At 35.5% G+C, this 21,648-nt stretch overlaps 1 protein-coding gene across 7 annotated transcripts in view; it reads right to left on the reverse strand.

Annotated features, from left to right (window-relative positions):
* Window positions 1–21,648, reverse strand: part of Dlg2 (discs, large homolog 2 (Drosophila)) — a 1,447,312-nt gene that overhangs the window by 521,533 nt on the left and 904,131 nt on the right. For all 7 annotated transcript variants that reach the window (XM_013013991.1, XM_013013986.1, XM_013013988.1 and 4 more), the window contains one exon: window positions 1,330–1,466. In XM_013013991.1, the coding sequence (XP_012869445.1) occupies window positions 1,330–1,466 (137 nt within the window). The remainder of the gene's footprint in view (window positions 1–1,329; window positions 1,467–21,648) is intronic.

Raw genomic sequence — 21,648 nt, forward strand, 5'->3', positions numbered from 1 at the left:
AGGAAATACATGTTATATTACAAAAAGCATTTCAAACTGTATGTGGGACAGAGTAAATACTAAATAAATTTTAGTTATCAAGATTATAAGTCTTTAGATAATACCAAGATCATTAATAATTATGAAATTAGACTACTAGTATTACAGACAAGCTTTCTAGAATTTAGAGAAATATCATAGCTAGACATAATAAATATAAACCTCTGGGGTTCAACTTCTGAAACTTGAAAATATCCCAGAAATTGCTTTTCTGTATAGCTCAATCCTCCCAAATACTTCTTCCAATGGCATAATTATTCCTTGATGACACAAATATAGCTCTGTTTATTGATCTATCTCTTGTGAATTTTCTACATATGATTATTACTCTGTAAATTCAGCATATCATAGATCATGGAAATAAAGTAATTTTATCAATGTAGTTTCAAAATATTTTTATATTTTTGATTGCTTTGATTTTACTTTAGTTTATCCATGACTTAGTCAGAGGACCTGGGTGTTCATATCAGCCATTGCCTAAGCCCCTGAAGTCCATGGAAGCCAGTGAACAGCTTTGACCCTGTCTGAGGAAAGAGTAGAAAAAAGGGATCTCTTTGCACAGGGTCTGTGTCTATGTAGACTGAACAAAAGACCATGGATACACATAATCAATAAATCCTAGAATGTTCCTTTTGCCATGTTAAACTACATCAGTCTAGAAATAGTAGTTGCTCTCACTGACAGGAGATGATTTTGATTAGAAGGATAATCTCTCATTTCCATGCGATGTGCATCTAGGAAAACTGGTGATAGTATAGATTTCCATTTTGAAAATATCAACAAATCCAGACATTTTTTTGAGATCTCTTCCCTTGAAATCTTTTGTCTCTTCCTATTTCCACTTAACGCGACTGCTATGGATGGATGTGCCCCTTTGAATGCCATATCAGCCCCTCCCCCCATCCTCAGTGTGATGATATTTGGAACAGGCTCTTTAGGAGACATTGGAAATTAAATGTTACAGGTGACACTCTACTCCTATGGGACCACTGGACTTACAGGAACAGAAAGAGAGAGATCCTGCTCTGTCAACACAAGTACACTGGAAAGGCCAGAAGATGGTCTTTCTTAAACCAGGAGACTCATCATCCTAAATATAATAGATTGCAACCTTTGCCTTCTTAGCCTTCAGAATGGTGAAAAAATGAACTTCAGTTGTGTAAGCTACCCAGTATATGGTATTTTGTGGTAGCAGTGGGGGCTGATTAAGATGGCCACATAGTAGAAAATAAGAACTTTATCCACACACACATACACAGAGAGTTGCGTGTGTACTGGAGAAGAACTCACCATCAGAAGTCTGTCTCCTACTTGTAACCTCCCATCCTTTTGTGCAGCTCCACCATCTATAATTTTTGTTACATAAATACTATTGTCGCCAGGAATGTGCTGGTTCCCCACGCCTCCTGCAATACTGAAGCCTAAGCCTGTGGGAAAGGAACAGAAAATGTTCAATGAATGAAATGAGACACATTTCAACAGTTTATGCAAAGTAATGGATCACTAAATATTTTATAATAGTAATAGATGACATTAATGATTCTATTTCAGTCTATTTTGTTTTTCCAGTATTTGAAGGCTTGTTGTTTGCTAATGAGACAATTTTTCTTTTTTTTGGCCAAACCTGTGTGAATTTTAGTTTCATTTTATTTCAAGATCATGCACCTGGCTATTGCTCTTCTTCAACCAATTGGCTTATGATGGATGGATGGCCATAACAGGGATCAGGGTAAGAGTACAAAGGGATCCTAGGGGAGTCCAAAAACCACAGGCACAGTACTGCTCTTGCTGAGTCTATGGTTGCTATTATTCTAGCATAGCTAGCAGAAATTTCTCAATCGCTTGAACACAGACCTGGATACTTGACACTGCAAGATGAAAAATACCGTAGTTAGGAAATCACAAAAATTCTGAGACAAGAGCCATGAGGATATATTGGATATTTATGTCATAATTTCAGCGAAAGATAAGGAAAAGAAGCCAGATATTTGTTTTTAATGTTTTCTTCTCTGGTCACCTTGCCATGTTTCAAGCACTTATTGTTATTAACTGATGGTAAGACTGGTGGCAAAAGCAAGAATCAGCTGGGCACATGGAGCTCATGGCTATAATCAGGAGGCTAAGATCTGAGGATCATGGTTTAAGTTTCCTCAGCTAGAAAAGACTGTGAGACTTAACCAGCAAAAAGCAGAATTGGATGTGTGGCTCAAGGGGTAGAGCACGAGCCATGGGTGAAAAAGCCTTGAATTCAAGCTCAAATACTGGTGCGCGCGCGCGCACACACACACACACACACACACACACACGAACACATCCATAGACACACAAAGCAATACAACAGAACCAACTATGCATCCAATCTAAAGAAGAGATAGGTAACATTTTTTTAACATTTAGCAATTATTTTCTTAACGTTTTTAATATAAAGAATGGAAAAATACAAAATCATTCTAAATGTTGAAACAGTCTACAGCACATCTTATCAACTTTTAAAGTTGTCACAAAAATTTGATACCTAATAATGAATAACATTTCAACAAACATGAACTCTTTTTCATTATACTTTAGTTGAATTAATATTGTATAGGCTTATATGGTCTTCAGAGAGCATAAATGATTAATGGAAAAATGATAACACAAAAATTACAAAGTACCACTTTTGGAACTATATTAGCAGTGCAATAAATTTGTTAAATTAACTATACTAATTGTTAAAATAACTGGAAATGGATTTAACTGATAGGATAATTAAAATAAATGTTATCTAATTTTCTTCTGAAGAGGGTAATTATTCTTTATTGATGCTTTGCCATCTCATGGGAGCATGAATGTATTTGCTTGTGTAGGATTTAAATTATTTTTTCATTTACTAAGCAAAAGATGACCAGAACATAAACATATGTTACCCCAGTGGCTCTTCCTCTGAGCTACCTCATGTCTTATAAACTACTTTATTGGATACATATAGAAAAGACTAAAAAGTACTTTAGCAAAAGTTTCATAGCCACATCCTAGAATCAATCTATTGCATTTTAACACCCCAGAAGTCATTCCAAACTCTGTAAAGAAAAGGTTAAACACAAACCCAGCAATTCTAATTTATATCTACTAGGCCAGCAATAAATGCCACAGGCAATCTTAGTTACAGGATAGCTGTGGAAACAAATTGCCACCATAAAGAAGATTAAGTCCAACAAAGAGAATAAGTACGTAGTTGACATTTGAAGTTGAAGATTGCACCAAGACAACAAAATCACTATGGATACCACAGGCATAAATATATCAACCAAAAAGTAACACTTTATTTTGAGATTAGGTTTATGTACTTCTTTTCAACTATTGACTGTTGAAGGTGAAGCCAGGCAATTTCAGAGAATGTCTTTGAAAAAGAAGAGCTAATATTTTCTCTCACTTTGATAGTAATATACATCCATTAAAAACACATGATCATAGGGGGAAAACAAAGGAAGGGGCAACAATGCTGGATAAGAAATGTACTCATTACCTAGCAAACCATATGCAATTCAACATAGTAAGTAAATGTATAGGTTATATCATTCAGAACACAAGTTTATTTACAGGTGCAAGTATCCATCTCTGGCATAATATCCAATCTTTCCTCATTCATCATTGACTTACTCACATATTCCTTCATTAAGTTAATATCTGTTGAGCAAATTCTATTAATATTATATAGGCAGTATCTATCAATGTGGTCAAGGTAAATTTAATGATGGAGCTTTCCATAGTGTTATGTAGAAACAGTTTAGAAACAATAATTCCTGAGTGCGTTTCAATGAACATGAACCTGGCGGAAGCAGTATTTTAAAGCAGACAATGCTACTGAGTTTTGGAGGACTACTCTACAAGGCAAATTTTCCCTACCATCATAGAGCAGTATGATCAAATCAAGATATACTGAGACTTCCTTGTGGACACTTTGTTAATGCAACAGCAAGGCGGTCCACATCAAAGGACCTAGGTGTTCCAAAACCAATGTCCTGTCCTCTACCTCCTCTTACTAGTTAATTTTTTTTCTTCATTCTATTCTAGACACAATTTCAGCCTTGAAATTTCCAGAACACTCTAGGCATGCTCCTCCTGTAGGGCCTTTGCTTGGTTCCTGCTGGTAGAAATACTTTTCATTCAGAGCATTGCTCAACTCTCAATTTCTCCAGGAGCCAGAGCCTGATTCTCCCCAACCCTCCCTGCCCCCACCCCACACAGTGTATTTTTTTCAGATCCAATCCCTCACTCCCTTCTCTTGTTCTACTTTTCAATTTCTCTACCATGAAACATACACTAGAAGTCATCCTTTTTTTGTCTTTCAGACAAAAAAAAATCTCACTTTGTTGCCTAAGCTGATTTTTGGAACCTTGGGATCAAGGGATCCTCCAAGCAGCTGAGCTGGGACTATGTCATGTCTCCAGAATGTGAGAGATTTTACTCTATTTTACACCCTGGGAAGGGACAGACACCTATTTGCCTCATAATATGTGTTTTATGAAAGAATGAACAAATGATTAGACAAGGGGGTGGAAAGGCATAGGTCTTTGAAAAATCCTCATGCTAATGATCAAGTTGGTGGGCACGAAATGAATGAGAGGCACGAAATGGGGTGCTCTCATTTGGACCTAGGAGTTTTTGAGGCACGGGACTGCTTTTGGAGAACTTCTGTAGTTCTCCACCCTCAGTCTGCACAGGGTGTCAGTGTGCCTACTGCAGAGCAGACAAGCTTCAGCACAACCAGTGCCACTTTTGATGCTTCCAGCAACCAACTGGTGAGATTTCCACTTCAGTTTCCTTAGCTGTGGTAAAAGAATAAGTGTATCTATATGCTATATGCTATAGTAAGAAGTTGATAGGTCTCACCAATGACTACCTCTTACATTTGTGTGTGTGCATATCTGTGTGTGTGTCCACATGCACCTGCTTGTCCTGGGGCTTTATGACAGGGCCTAGGCATTGTTCTTGAGCTTTTTTGTTTAAGGCTAGTGGTTTACTACGTGTCCCATAGCTTCTCAACTTCATTTCTGGCTTTTTGCTGGTTAGTTGCATATAAGAGTCTCATGAACTTTCCTTTCTGGGTTGGCTTATAACTGCAATCTTCATACCTCAGTCTACATACCAAGTAGCTAAGATTATAGTCATAAGCCACTAGTGCCCATCTCTATTACACATTCTTAATATGGTTATTGAATAAGACAGATGGTTCCTATGTGTGCATTGCATATGTAGAAAGCTGAAAGAAAAAAAAATAAAGTGACAAGTCAGTAGATAATTCAGGACTGTGGCAAAAGGCTAATACATGTCACTTTTTAAAACCTAATTAAAATTGATGTGTTTGGCAAGTATGGGAAGTGCATGTAGAATTTTGGGATTACATCTGTTGTGTAAACCAGCATTTGACCATTTCATCTTTCAGGTATATCCCTAATCATACTTCTTCATATTAATATAGGAGACGCAAACTTTGGTTTGAGAATGTCTAACCTTTGTTAAAGCCTTTAATTGTCCTTTCCCCCACCCCACACACAGAATCTTTCCCTTGTTCTATAAAGAGAAGTCAATGAGTAGATCACGGTTCATCCTTCCCTCGTGTCACCCGCCTCCACTGAGAGGGAGGTGTGACTGAGAGGCAGGAGCTGAAGCAGAAATCTTGGCAGTGTAGAGAGATACTGTGCTTGGAACTCAGAATAAGAACCAAAATGCTTAAAAATGTCATATGACATTCGGGAGCAGGGGGGCAGGGAGGTGTGAAGAATGGAGTCCCTTGATGTCTTATAACCATTCAATAACTTGCTTCAAGTTCCTTTTTTCCTTTTTTCTTTTCTTTTTTCTTTTGCAGGGGGGAGCACTCTGGGGCTTTTTCAAATAATTCAATATTATCAGGCAAATTGGTTCTGTCAGAGTTCATTTAGGATCTGCCAGGGAAGATGTTTATTGCTTAATGGGAAGAACGAGTGGCATTCTGCACATTCTCTGTCTATGTGTTTATTGAATGAAGCACAGGTTCTACCCTAAACTTCTGGCTGGCCCTGTCTTAGCAAATATCTATGCACACACGCAGCTTAGCATCTGAATGTGCACAGGCATCAGTTCAAAAGCAGGAACAACAGCAAAAATTCCCTTGTGGGTCTGGTCTACCCTAATAAAAGACTATTTGATATTTCTTTGCTTTTAGAAAGAAGACTGCTTAAAAATACCAAAAGTGATCTTTGATTTGTATTTGAGAGATTAAATCTCACTTGGCATCACAGATGGAACTTAACTAAATATACCTAACTTGTTGGAGTCTTGTGACTACATATTCTGATTCAGTCGTTCTATGTGTATTTCTCCAGTCAATTCTGTGAATATTTTCTTGGTTATTTTCCCCTAAAATTCTACATTTATTACTCTGGGTTGTTTTTTTTTTTGCTTGAAATGGTCTATTACTTCTCATTTTTACAGGAATTATACATATTGCCTTTATTTCTATTTCTCTACAACCAAGTTATTTTTTCCAGGATGGCTTTTGTTGTTGCTGTATTAGTTTCCTGTATGTTAAATGCCTTTACCACTTTTTGTTTTTACAATATCACCTAATTAGTATTCAGCTTAACATTTGCAAGCTTGCTTCTAAGTTGCACTTAGGTAGAAGTAGTGTTCTCTATCAGCATTTTCTGCATTCATTTAACAAATCCAAGAAACACTGATGATATTCCAAGTATCACTCTGAATTATGTGGTAACATCATTGAGTTATGGTGGTTCTCAGGTAGGTTATTTTCTGGTGGAGACTAAGGATAAGTATAGGAAGAATAGGAACAGTGTCTAAGGAATGTGCAATTGGGGTGGTGTCATAAGTTTCCTGCAGGTCATGAAATCCAGTTTGATACCTGGTGATGAAAATGAGCCAGGACAAGAAGGGAATAGGAAAAAAAAAACTATTCTTGCAGTAGAAACACAGACTCAAGGTCCCAGAGTTGAGAGATAACATGGCTTATTTCAGAAGTGAAAAATAATTCAGGTAACAGGAATAAGTCATTTCATGCAGAGCAGAGGCTCCAAGAAGAAAGGAAGCTCATCTGCTATATTTGCTAAAGTGTCTTTAGTCCTAGATAATGTACCAGTAAATAATGTGAGATAAATGAATGCATGAAGAGACATATAAGGCCAAATTCTTCACGGAATTAGAAAACAACAGAGAGAAGAGAGTTAAGGTGAGTACTAGGTTCAGTGATTGGACAGGGAGGAAATTTTCATGTTTACTCTGCTTTTATAATTAAGAAAGGATTGCTTATATCCAAGAAAGTAGTGAGGTCAAAAATTTGAAAAAGTACAGAACTTTTGAAATAGTGTTAAGTTGAATAAAAGACCTAACTGATCAGAAAATATATAAATTTTACTATAATAAAAATCCTTTGTGGTTGTCTAGTTTGGATGTGAAACATATAAATTGATGTTGGCATTTCTTTAGAATTTTTTCTCCAGCAATTTCAACAGCACCGAAAATATAAACAGTAAGATTGAATCAACCTATGAATTAACCTTTTATATACACTGATCTCTTTTTAGCCAAAATATATAATCTTAGATAAATAGACCATAATGGGCTCAGTTTTGATGTGCAATAATCATTCAATAATATTATACTGCATATGTCAAGCAAGACATGATAATAAAGATATGTGTACTTTATTTCCTTTGCTCAAAGGGAACAAAATCAATATATTTAATTTTGAACATTTTTCATATGCAAACACAGTTAATCTCTTACTGATGGATAGTCTAATTCATTACATCCTAAATGAAATTCACTCCAACCTTCCCAAATTAAAACATTACCTAGATATCCACACACGGTGAGATTGAAAGAGGATGCTCTTAGGAGAGAAACACAAAGAAACAATGTCTATGTGCCTCTTTATATTTACATAAAATAATATACATATTTAAATGAACTCTAAGATATGGAAACAAGAGATCTCTCTTATTTTTTCATGATTCTGTCTTTTTTTTCTTTATGTGTACTGTATTCACATGCTTGTCTTTGGGAGGTTTGGGGAAGGGTACAGAACTTGAGGGAAAAAGGTTGAAAAGTACAGCAGTGGAGCTCACTGAACATTGATGAAAGTGAACTATATAACTCCTGGGTGGAGTTGGGAGGGAGGGACTGACAGAGAATGAGGAAACAGAAGACATTGTATAAAGGGAAATATACTCTTTACCTGACTGATGTAATTGTAATCCCTTGTACATGACCCTTATAATAACAATAAAGTGAATATCAATAATTAAAAAAAACTAACTTAAGTAAGCCAGATGCTGGTGGCTGAAGCCTGTAAACTTAGCTTCTCTAGAGGCTGGGATCTGAAGATCACAGTTCAAAGCAAGTCCGGGAAGGAAATATATTTGTTGTAAGCAAATGCATACACATGTATTAATTGAAATATGGTAGATTCAAGGGAGAACTCAAATCGTTTAATTTCTTAGAAAGGCAAAGTCAAAGTTCAGAAAATAAAGAGGGAGATTTTCAAAAGTGATGGGATAAGGGTAAGATGAATGAAGAGGAGAGGAGGGGCAAATGCAGTCAAGAATCCCATGTGTACCTTACGAAATTAAGAGTGAGAAAAAAGGTGGGAGAAGAGGTGAAAATGTTGAAAGGAGTGACATTGATCAAGATATATTTTATTACAAACTGCTTTGTTAAATAGCAACTCTTTTATACAACTAAACACTAAAAAAAAGTCAACTCCACTCCAACTCCAATTAAGCACCATATAAAACCAGAAGTGGAACTGTGGCTCAAGTAGTGGAGCACTAGCCTTAAGCATAAAAGCTTAAGGTCAGGGGCCAGGCCCTGAGTCCAAGGCCCAGGACCAGCGCGCACACATACAAATAACCTGAGTAAAAATATCAATGGCAAATAAAGTCATTTAAATCAAGCCAGAATACTGCTCAGTCTTAGTGGCATCCAGATTGTAGATCACACAGTCATAAGAGCAACATTGATTATTTAAAAGATTCAAAGCTCCCTTATATACTGAAGCATAATGAAGATTTCCCAGCTTCCAGAGTTGTCCAGGAAAGCAGGCTGAAACACCTGGAAGGTAACTAGGTGGGACTTGACCCATTTCCATCTACAGAGATTTTTCTAGTAACATACTCCTTGCAAAGTCCTCCCTAATATTATTCTTCAAATTAAAACACCCTCCCCCCCCAGACTATACATAATGCTTTATGTCTCTTACTTTTGAGTGCTTTTTTATTTTTATTTTTTGAGTGCTTTTTTTTTTTTTAAATAAAGCTGGAATTCAGGGTCTCATGCTCTTACTTGGCTTTTTGATTCAAGTGTGGCACTTGAATTAACCAACTTGGGCCATATCTCCAATTATACAGTTTTCCTCTTGGTTAACTGGAGAAAAGAGTCTCTTGGATTTGTCTGGTTGGGTTCAAACTGTGATCTTCAGATCATCCTGCTGAGTAGCTAGAACTATAGTTGTGAATCACTGGCGCTTACCTCTGTGTGTGTGTGTGTGTGTGTGTGTGTGCATGAAGGTGTGCTAAAAATTGAACCCAGATCCTTGCACTTGCTACCAAAGTACTCTACCATTGAACTATATTCCCATTCCCACTCATTTGTAATGATATATCATTTTTTACATTGAATTAGAATATAGTTCTTTATAGAAAGAGTTGTTATTTGGAACGTTTAGTAGCTGATATGACAGGGACATCAATCAACTAACCAGAACAGGTTTCTGTTATGAACAACTTCTATGGTACATAAGCCCTAACTAGGAGATCTGTCTGAGGACTCTTTCCTTCCTCCTCACTGGACAGTCACCATGTTGGTAGAACACGTTAAAGTATGCGCGCCAGGACTATAAGGAACAGCGTAGATGCTCTAAAGCTAATTTGTAAAATTAATTACTGAATTAAGTTTCACTGATTATTTTACCCATGAGCTTATTTTAATATTAATATGTGCAGAAAAAGCTGCGGAGGTGAAATACTTCATTCATTTATTCATAAAAAGCATCCAATTCAGACTACTGAGTAGCTAGAATTACAAGCCTGAACCACTGATGCCCTGCAAAGACTTCAACATCATTGTGTACCTCATGTAATTCAACTCATAACACTGACACAGGGAAATGTAAATATGAAGAAGACATAGTAACTGTCCTAAAAGAGCTCAAATCAGGGTGAAATGACTGTCAAATACATGGAATATATGCTTTGGATTGTGGGGTCTTGGTCTTGGCTATGAGTTGACTAGCTTTGCTCTGTCATGTTTCCTCCTATTCTATTTGACACCTCTATTAGATGTCCAAAGCAAAAAGCTTTTATGAACTGAAATATCCAAAACTGTCGGTATAATTTGTGGAGGGGAAGGGGAAAAACAAATTGTTTAAATAGGGATACAGGTGGACCCATTGCAACAATGAGATGTACAAGTCGTTATGTTAAAAACCAACTTTACAACTTTGGTGGGTGGGGGGCGGGGAGGATGGGAAGGGATAGGAAGGGTAAACAAAGGAGGAGGCTACAATGCTTGATAAGAAATGTACTCATTATCTTGCCCATGTAATTGTAACCTCTCTATAAAGTATTTTCACAATAAAAAATAAACCTTTTCACTTATAAGTTAATTATCTCAGTTGTTTTGATACAGTAGCAAACATATGGTCTGACAAGCTGACAGCTAAGTTACACCTGATCACTGGCCAGAAGAAAGGATGCAATAAGGAATGCTAGGCAGAGGAAGGTAGGGGTGGGGGAGGGGTTGTAGAAAGGTACAACAACCGAATCATTATGGCAATGGGATGAGTGGGATTAGGAGGAATTGAAGGCAAAGAAAAGCTCATGAAGTGCCAGAGGTATTAAGGTGTTTGATCCTTGTATTAGTGCCAGTGGAATGTGAGCCTTCAAAAGTTTTAAGGAGCAGTAAGAGAATTGGTTTAGTATCTCTTCATTTTTTTAAAAAATAATGCTTGCTGTTTGCTGTGTGTGTGTGTATGTGTGCATGTGTGTGCATGTGTGTGTACATATATACATACATGCATTTGGTGTGGTTGGAAAATGTTGTGTGATAATAAAGTACAATTTTTCCCTTTTTGTATTTTGCTATTACTATAGTCATAGATCACTCATTAAAACCTACTTTGGGGATATTCTTTCTCTCATTTTTCTCTCTGCTCATGATTCAACAAGCACATTCCACTCCAATATCAGGCTTTCTCTGCTTCCGCCACAGTCCCTGTTTGTCATATCTTTTTTATAAACCACTTTGAAAAGCAAAACAGAGCATCAATAGGCATTTGTAGTCTGTTGTACATCTCAATGGCTAGCCCTAAATCCCTAAATTCACTTATAAGCATATTACAATTCAAATTAGTCTTTTGTCAGCAGATATCTGACTTCACTACCTCATTGGATAACCCTTACAGGGCTCTTAGTAGAAGAAATAATTGGAAAATCTAGATTCAACTTGGATCCTAGGACAGAATGAGGTTGATGTAGTTGAAATAATTACACAAGGACTTCTTTTCTCTTCTCTTTTCGTCTCTTTCCTTCCTCTTTCTTTCCTTCTTTTTCTTTCTTTCTTTCTTTCTTTCTTTCTTTCCTTCCTTCCCTCTCTCCCTCCCTCCCTCCCTCCCTCCCTCCTTCCCTCCTTCCCTCCTTCCCTCCTTCCTTCCTACCTTCCTTCCTTCCTTCCTTCCTTCCTTCCTTCCTTCCTTCCTTCCTTCCTTCCTTCTTTCTTTCTTTCTTTCCTTCCTTCCCTCTCTCCCTCCCTCCCTCCCTCCTTCCTTCCTTCCTTCCTTCCTTCCTTCCTTCCTTCCTTCCTTCCTTCCTTCCTTTCTTTCCTTTGCCAATCCTGGGGCTTGAGCTCAGGGCCTGGGCACTGTCTCTGAGCTTTTAACTCAATGCTAGCACTCTACCATTTGAGCTACAGCATTTTCTGTTTATGTGGTACTGTGGAATTGAACCCAGAATTTCATGCATGCTAGACAGGCACTCTACCACTTCATAAATCCAAGCCATAGTGAATACACCCTTTATAGTTATATAGTGAGCAATATGTCCTGAAAAAAATAAGTCTGGGAATGTGGTTAAGCAATACTTCGAGAGTTATCATGTTATTTCAGGTAAGTTAAAAGAGATGTTTAAAACTACCACTGAATAATAGAGGCTTTTTTGTGGTACTATGTGTGACAAATGTTAAGAACTATACAACTATTGAAGTAAGTTACCTTTGTTTTGCCATAAAATCTACTTTACTGTGAGTAAAAATCTTTTTAGATGAAATTCCTTAATCATTGCAATGATCTATTGTATCTCACATGTCCACTTGTCAAAGCTTATAACGTGTGTTTGGCTTTAATCTTGTACTGTCACTCTAGTTTACGTTTCACAAAATTGTTATATATTTGAACATTGTTAGTGACTGCTTAAGGTGTACTGTATTTTACATGATAAATAGTAAGCGGACTTTTAAGATTCATCACTCAATCTTGAAGGGTCTGTTTCCTCAGACGTCATATAAATAAATTTTTTTTTATATTGCAACCACTGTATAGTACAAATGTTGATAGAAATCTTGGTTCTACCATTTAAAAGCTGTGTGACCTTCAAATGATGACCTTGAAGTAATTTTTTTTAGTTTCTCCAAGTATCAGTTTTTATCAGAGTGAGATGATCAAGGAGGCTAGTAGTTATCTCATAATGCCACCATGAGAATTAATTATGCTAATGCATGAAAAGTCACCATAAGATGTAAGCAGCAGTATCCAAAGATTGACCATTTGTTTTTTTCTTTCCTTTCAAGATTGTAATGAGTCAAATGCAAGCATTCTTTCTAGCTGCAAAACGTTTATATTTACATCAACCTTAGGCATTATTCATGTCTAAAGTAAGATAAAATACTAGAATATAAAATGAGCTATCAAACCTACCAAAACGCTGGATTACTGTCACATCACCTATCATCTTCTGTTTTATTTCCCAATGTTTCCTAAATACGATCATTTTTCATCACAACTAGATTCACTGTATAGAAGACATGAATAACTTACAGGTCTGGATTCAAGACTCTTAATTTTTGTCATCTTTTAGTGAATATCTTCCAGTTCCACTAATAGCTTACGTTTTAAGTTTCTTATCCTGTAAAAGATCTCTCAGTGTTCTATTTGTGAATAAATTGATACGTAATTAATAATGTCTATACATTTACAGCTGTACTAGCATTCACAGCACAATTCCAAATGTTCAGAAACTGTGAATATAACTCAACAATTGACATAATTAGCTCACATGTTTTGGAGATGTAGGTTTGGAAACTTAAGGTTGTGGATATACTCAGACAGCTGTTGGAAGATGGAGATTTAATGAAGGTTTGGTTGAATCACTTTTTTGGAAATTTTTCACTCTCCAAAGGACTATCAAGTATTTTGATAAGTGCATTGGAGAGGATGGGAGACATACACATACAATAAGGTCTATGCTATTCCAGGTGGTGTGAAGAATAAGTGCTTTGTTATGTTTTTAGATTTTTAAACTTTTATTATAAAGGTAATTATAGAGGTATTATATTTATATAAGTCAAATAATGAGTACATTTCCTTTTGAACAGTTTCATCCCTTCCCCATTCTCTCCCTGGTTTTCCTCTCCTGACCTCCCTCCCCCCAAGTTGTATGGTTCATTTCAACATGTCTAGTGGGTTTCACTGCTGAATTGGTTCACCCTTTATCCCACTATTTCTGTACTTCCCCTTCTCCTCCCCAAATCAGATAAACTTATATACCAGACAAAGGGTACAGACATCAAAAACAGTAACAATAGAGAAAAAAACAAGAAAAAGAAAGAAAGGAAAAAGAACTGCAAATAGTAATATAAAAAAATCTTTCTTCCAAGAATGAGTGCTTTAAGAGAGAGAAAAAGAAAAGAAAAGTGAAGTCAGATGAATTCATAGATATGATCAAAGATCCACTTAATACCCTGGGAGGAGCAAACAGGAACTGATACAGATCTACAAGGAATGGAGGCCACTGGAATAGAGGTCATAGAATGACACAGATGTTATTAATGTAGATCTATAGTATTGTGACCCTGCAATGCAATGTCTGTCTCCATTTTTGACTCTTGTGCTTAGAGTAAAAATGTAACAGACACTACCCAAATTACCACTCTGTTTTCCACCTGTGCCCAGAAAATTTTAGACACTCACTGAAATTTGTTGACTGAATAAATAACCCAATTAACTATCAGTAGCTTTGTTGCTAGCAATTTCTTCATGAACATGTTATCTCAAAAGATTTCAAAATTATTATTTATCTTATCTACAGTTTCTTGTATGATGCTTTATTTTAATAGGACTTGCAGTATGTCCATCTGACTGAACTAGAGGGAATTTGAGTTCAAATATATCTAAGATACTAAACTCCCCTCAATGAGTGGCCAATTTGCATACTGGTTGCATTTCACCCTCTCCTTCCACATTTGAAATGATATTTTACAAAAAAAAAACAAAGTAAACGAACACAACTCAAATATGTATGGGTAAGGATTCTCCAGATGAAATACTTCCACACAAGTGCTAAATTCCAAAACCTCCTAGCTAATACAAGTCTATCAAGTTGTATAAAGTACTTTTCTTTCAATTCTTCAGTTTCACAAAGGCTATTTTATCAAGGAAATCTAAGCTACCTATTGCTTTTACTTATGATGAGTTTTCACTTGATCCCTATAGTAATCAGTAAAGAATGGGCCTTGGGTGAGTAACCAAGTACACTGTATTGTCCAGCTTGATGTTGAACAGTGTAGAGATTTTAGAGCTCACCCTCTAGTAAATGAATATTAAATAAGTTGATCAATTTTTGGTGAGCAATGATGACTGTTGTTTATTATTTACTATATGCTAAAACCACAATCATATTCAACTAATTTTATGCCTTACAAATATGATAACGTCTTATAAAATTTAAAAACAATAATATAAACATTGAAAAAGGTAAGTGACTTGATTTAATGACCAGTGAGCCAGGATATGAACCCAAAAACTTTGCTTCTGTTGTTCTATTCTGTCTCTTAGTCTGTGGACTATGTTCCATTCTGAAGAACTCTAGAACATATTACAAATATGCACTACTTCTAACATTAGTAGTAACACATTTTTTGTCAGTTGTGGACCTTAATTCAGGGTCTGGGTGCTGTTCTTGAGATCTTTTGCGCAAAATTTTTTTTTTAAATCCTCAGAAAAATTTTAAAAGAAAGGTATGAAAATACTTTTATTTTTTACACTAGATCTTATCTAGTACTCATCTCCAAATGTAACATATATTATTCGATTTCAGTTCTATTTTAAGTTTTTAGTCAATGCCATAGTGATTATCACTATTGATAACTGCTTGTATTAAGAAACTGATAAGATGTGCATTTCAATAAAACTAAAAGCTGATAGGTTAGAAAGAGTCCTTAGCTTCTTTCTTAAGTGTTCTGAATAAAGTATGCCAACACGAATGTTGTTCAAAATAATAAATAAACCAAAAGCTTATGTGCTACAAAAAGTCCTAGCTTCTTTCCTAAGTGTTGTTCCAAATAAAGTATGCCAACATGAATGTTGAAAGCACTTATATTTCTTTTATTTTAACCACTTGCACACTAATGCCAAAACAAGAGTAATCAAAACCACTAGCACAGTGTAAACACTTGAAAATTATTACTTTTAATTTGTGCTCATGCATCTGCACTTGTTGATTTAATGAAGTATTGATTCTATCAATTAATTTTAATGTGTAAAGTGGGTGTATGACTGTTGCATTATCACGTTTTCGCACATGGCCAAATTAAAAATCATCCTTAATTTACAAGTAATTACTTTCCTGTGTTTCAAGTTATTGTTAAGCATAAAGTTAGGCAATCATATTACTCCTATCTTGTAAGTTATCTTTTTTTTTTTCACTAACCTATTTACTTTGAGAAGCATGAGGATCTTCTGAGGCTTTTAAGAAGAAATTAAATTAGTAAAACTTAAAAGTGTTGCTTGGTATTGTTAATATAAGCCAAATGAAATAAAATTTATTCTTCTTGCTATGAAGGTAGAGATTTTGACAACATCCATTATTGTTAATAATTTTAAGTCAGTTAAATTTTAAGGAACATTCCTGTGCTAGCTTTGGTCACAGCATTTAATAATTAATAAAATTTGAACCTACACTTTTGAAAGAAGAAAATTTCAATGACAATGTATTCTATTATGAAACAATGAAATAAATATGACCAACTATAACATTTGGACTGTAGTCTACAAGTTCAAGGGTGATAATAGAGCCTTGTATAGAAAAATACTACCATGAATTGGTGATAATGCTTTTTTGGTTATCAACAAATAAAACCATGTATGTCTATAGCAAATATGTTTTAACTGAAAACAATTAAAATACATAGATTGTATCCTTACCAAATTCTTCAATTAATTAGAATTTTTAGCAGCAACTGCTGGATAAGCTTATGCCTTATCCTGATTAAAATCTAAGGACAGGCCGTTTTTCTGCAAGTTTTACAAATATAGATAACAATAAAACAGATTTCCTGGCTTTTAAATGGGTAGTTCATTTGCTTTTTAGAACTAACAACATCTGTTAACAGTAACTTTTAAAGATAATGAGCTTATATCAAAAAATGAAATAACTTCTGAACATAGTAGCAGCTGTGATTGAACAGTTTATTGTTTCTCTCCTCTTAGTTCTTTCTTTTTTTCAATTGTGAAAATACTATACAGAGGGGTTACAATTACATGGGCAAGGTAATGAGTACATTTCTTATCAAGCATTGTTGCCTCCTCCTTTGTTTCTCCTTCCCATCTCTTCCCATCTTCCCCCTCGCCAAGGTTGTAAAGTTCGTTTGTGTCCTCAGAATCTTCCAGGTGATTGTGGACTACTTATAAAGGAGCAATAACAGAGACCTGATTTTTAGCAAGTGCCCAGAAAAGGAGAGATGCAGCTTGAAGCTACTCTTGGATTCCTGGTTAGTCTAATAGCCTTTGGAATACTCAGTGAGACTTCAGTGTCTTTGACCTTGACTTTTCCTGATTCACTAGATGGCAGCATTTCGTGACATTGACATTGGCAAGTAGGTGTTACTATGGAAAGTTTCAGAATATAGTTCACAAAAGCAGTTGAATTTGTTTCCAGCCTACCAGAATAAAACGACATAATTGTGGCTTCTCGGAAAACTCAGGGTCTCAAAACAGGGCCTTGTGGTTAGTTTGAAAAGGAGGAAAGTAAATTTAAAATTTCTCCTAGTAGAGCAGTGCATATACATAAAGGAGAGGAAAGATTTGTCAGAACAGTTGTAGAAAAACCATGTGCTTTTTTTTTTTGTTGTTGGTGTTTGTTTGGTTGGTTGGTTCCTTCATCTAGATACTCAAATAATATTATATTTGAAAGAGACCTCGGAGTTAATGTAATCGAGCCTCTACACTAGGTCCATAAATATCATCTAGCCTTTACTTATATACTTTGCAAATAAAGTGAACCCATTAAAACTTTTTTTTCTGTATTGATTGAAAAGCTGTGATGTTATAAATTCTGCCACTAATCCCAGCTCTGTTTCTGAAGGAAAGAAGAGCAAGTGGGGTTATCTGTGTACATGAATAGGCACGGGGCCTTCAAATAGGTACAGCTAACTCACAACAGATCATCTGTTCTACCTCTCTAAATTTATAGGGAGTAAACTAAGACCTCCAAGAATGAAGCAATCATTGGGAGACATAAAGCTGTTTAATTGCAAATGCTGAATTAAAAGCCAAGTTGGGCTACTTCAAAAGGAGGAGTTTTGACTTCAACTCACACAGCCACCTTGTTTTTATTCTCTTGAGCTAAGCAAACTTATTTTCTTCTACTTTTCTACATGGCTTGGAATCCTCGATTTTGCGTAGTTAGTACCAACTATGCATAGCGGGTGAATTCACAAAGAAGACAAGCACTTAATGCTGAGGCGCTCATTGTCTAGAGGGGAGGGTGATCAAGAAACTTCTAGAACTAGGTGCAAAGTGCTTTGTTAAAAGAATATATCTAAATTCCTACAGTCACATGGATTACCAAGTGATTGTAGCACTAAGATTTTTTTACCTTAGAAACTTATCTCCTTTTTTTTTTTTATTAGCTTTGTCCCCTGTGGCTATAGTTAGGTAATTTGATTAACCATATGAATTGATGAAGTGAATCACTTCTATAAAATATAAAAGGGAATGCTTTGGAAAGCCTCCTTAAAATACTTGGTTTAAAAATGTTGCCAAGACGGAAAAGGATCTGTGGCTCAAAGCGGTAGAGGGCTAGCCTTGAGCAAAAGCATTCAGGGGCAGTGCCTAGGCCCTGAGTTCAAGCCTCACAACTGACACCCATCCCTCCAAAAATATTCATGCATGTCACCAAAAAATAAAGAAAGAAAATTTCAAATGCTACCAAATTAATGAGTGTAAGATAACAATAAAAAATTGAGAATTGCAAAATCTGTAAATATAGTATATCATTTCCTCAACTTTTTTACATGTATATGCATCTAAAATAGGAAATTTAATATACATTCCTGTTTTAAAAAATAAAATGTTTCAAAATATGTTCCGTAATTGACGTTTTTCTCCAATCGATCTTATTTCTATCGCATAAATAAGTTGTTACTGATCATATGCCATATGCCAGATCCAGTTCTAAAAGCTTTTCATGCATGGTTTCACTTAAACCTTAAACCAACTATTAGTCAAATTTAACAAATTAGGAGACTTAAAGGCAGTCAATAACATGTTCACTTTACCTCAGCTGATAAATGGGGAAGATGGAATTCCAATTAGGTTTAGCAAAATGTTCAATTGCAAAATGCACTTACTCTTTGATCATCCAATGTAAAACCAGGTGCATTTCCATTCACTCTAATCCCCACAGAGCCTTATGCAATTAGTTTTAAGAGAAAGGCCAACATCTGCACAGCCTAGTTCCTTCTCAAGAACTTTTGATGGTCCCCTTCCCATTTGATATTTAAATACATGTGTTTTCAGATGTAGCTAATCATTAATGTTTGCCAAGACAGTGTTTACAAGTAAAACCACACATCCATTTTCTTTTATAGGATGACATTCAATATTGAATTTCATCCACTATTCACCTATCTTTTTCTCTATTCAATAAATATTAATCAAGTCATATCTTACGTACTCAATATAGATTATTTTACAAAATACTTCAGAAGCAAGAAGCTACTATATTAAACTCATTCATGCACCATTATTAATAGAAAGAACTCCTAATATGTGAAGCATATGCTAAGTAGAATAACATAAGTATGGAGACTCTGTTAGCACTTAGTCATTTCATATCTACTAAATATTTTGAATTAGACTTTTGTAAAGATTCTAAGGCACTAAAGATTTGATTAACCTATTTGCTAGAACCATCTATTTCTTATTTTGATGAGAACACAGGGACACAAGCGATGAAGCAGCATTCCCAGAGCATACAGAGTGAGTGTGGTGGGGCCATAATTCCTAAGCTGAATTCAGAGCCTAGAGTTTTGACTATTCCCGTTACATTGCCCTAATAAGTAAACAAAGATAAGAATAAATTATACAGGAAGGCATTCCCCAAAGGAAGGAACTTCCTATTTGATTTTGAAGAAATATTAGGTATTAATCTCCTATGGTTATAGAGAGAATCTTAGACAGTTACTGTCCTAGTTTTGCTAGAAAGTTTGCTGCATGCAAAGACCACACAAAAAAGAGAGTGTGCCAATGGAGGGAAAAAATGTGCCACTTCAGCATTTTAGAAAACTGTTACTTCAACTGGAAAACAAAGAAGGAAAACTAATCGATGAATTTTAGAGAAAGGTGTACATATATATATATATATATATTTTTTTTTTTTTTTGGGTCCGGTCCTGGGTCTGAACTCTGGGCCTGGGTGCTGTCCCTCAGCTCTTCAGCTCAAGGCTCACGCTCTACCACTTGAGCCACAGTGCCACTTCTGGCTTTTTTTTTTTCTGCTTATGTGGTGCTGAGCAATCAAACCCAGGGCCTCATGCATGCAAGGCAAATGCTCTACCACTGAGCCACCTTCCCAGCCCTGAGAAAGGTATTTTTAAAAGTATATCAATAAGCATGGTTTTAAATATTCTACTAGAATAATATGTTCCTTTAATAAAACATAGATAATTCACAGATCATAAGAAACAATGATAATAAAGAGCCAAGAATTAATTCATAGATTTAAAAGTCATATTGCATACAAATTAAATAATCAGAATTGCAAATTCACTTACTTTTCTGTTTTCCATTGAGGTCAAATATTTGCAAAATATATTACAAACTGTGCACCTAATCAAAGTGGAGATTCTAAACTCATGGCTCAAATAACCAGCTGAGTTGCAAATTTCATACAGATATATTAAGGGCATTTGTCTAATTAGCTCATTAAGAGCAGTGTCAATAGAGTAACTACCATGCCCTGGTGGCCTGCCATCACTCAGAGATTGCATTTTTTTTTTTGTATCAGAAAGCAACCCTTTTAATTATCCTTTTAGATACTGAGAAAAAGATGTCACATTCATTCAGTCATCCCTAACACCTTAAAGAACGACATTGGCAATAAAGATAATAATACTTGCCAACATAAAATCTAAAATTTGGTGCTATTTGTTCATGATATGTGGCAGTACTTGTGGTTCTAGGCATTTTATTTTTTATGGAATCTTCAGGCCCTTTAGAAATGTCATTCAATTTGCTTCTGTCCTCTATTATTTCTAATAGGAAATCAGCAAATGTATGCAATGTATTTCCTCTTAAGCCTTTATGTCAGCTTTCTGTTTCTCTGCTACAACTTGTTATAGAGTTTGCTCTGCTTGAATTTATCCTGTGGAATGCTGACTGAGTTTCTTGAGTCTGTGTATTTTTTTTATAATTTACCTTATTGTTTTTATAGAGATGATGTACATGGAGATTAAAATTATCCAAGTCAGGCAATGAGTGCATTTCCTCTTGTACAGTGTCTTCTGTTCCTCATTCTCTCGCAGTACCTCCCTCCCATCTTCACCCACAAGTTGTATAGTTCACTTTCATCAAAGTCCAGTGAATTCCACTGCTACACATTTTCACCCATTTTTTTCCCTTGAGTTCTGTACCATCCCTCCAAACCTTCACTTGAATACTATTAATGCCTTTTAAAAATTAAATTTGGGAAAAAATTTCCTTTTTTTAGATAATTATTTCTCTCCCCACAGAACTTCAGCTATGCATATCTTAAACTAATTGACTGAAGACAATTCATTTTTAATCTTTGTTTCAGTTATGCTTAAATTTAAAATTCAAAGTATTATTAATGATAATAGCTTGCTAGTATAATAATTACTATTCTCCTTAAGAATAATACAACCAATTGTATCTTTTGTGGAAGATAGGCAAGAAACTTGTTGTCTTTAAAGCTGAGTAATAGCAGACTCAATCACTAATCCTGCCTTCATTCCAGATATAAATTCTACACTGAAGAAAGACAGCCTCTTCAGTAAATGGTGCTGGCAAAATTGGTTAACTACATGTAGAAAACTAAAGCTAGATCCTTATATATCACCCTGCAC

Source organism: Dipodomys ordii, unplaced genomic scaffold (assembly GCF_000151885.1).
Source record: "Dipodomys ordii isolate 6190 unplaced genomic scaffold, Dord_2.0 Scaffold22, whole genome shotgun sequence".
Lineage (NCBI taxonomy): Eukaryota > Metazoa > Chordata > Mammalia > Rodentia > Heteromyidae > Dipodomys > Dipodomys ordii.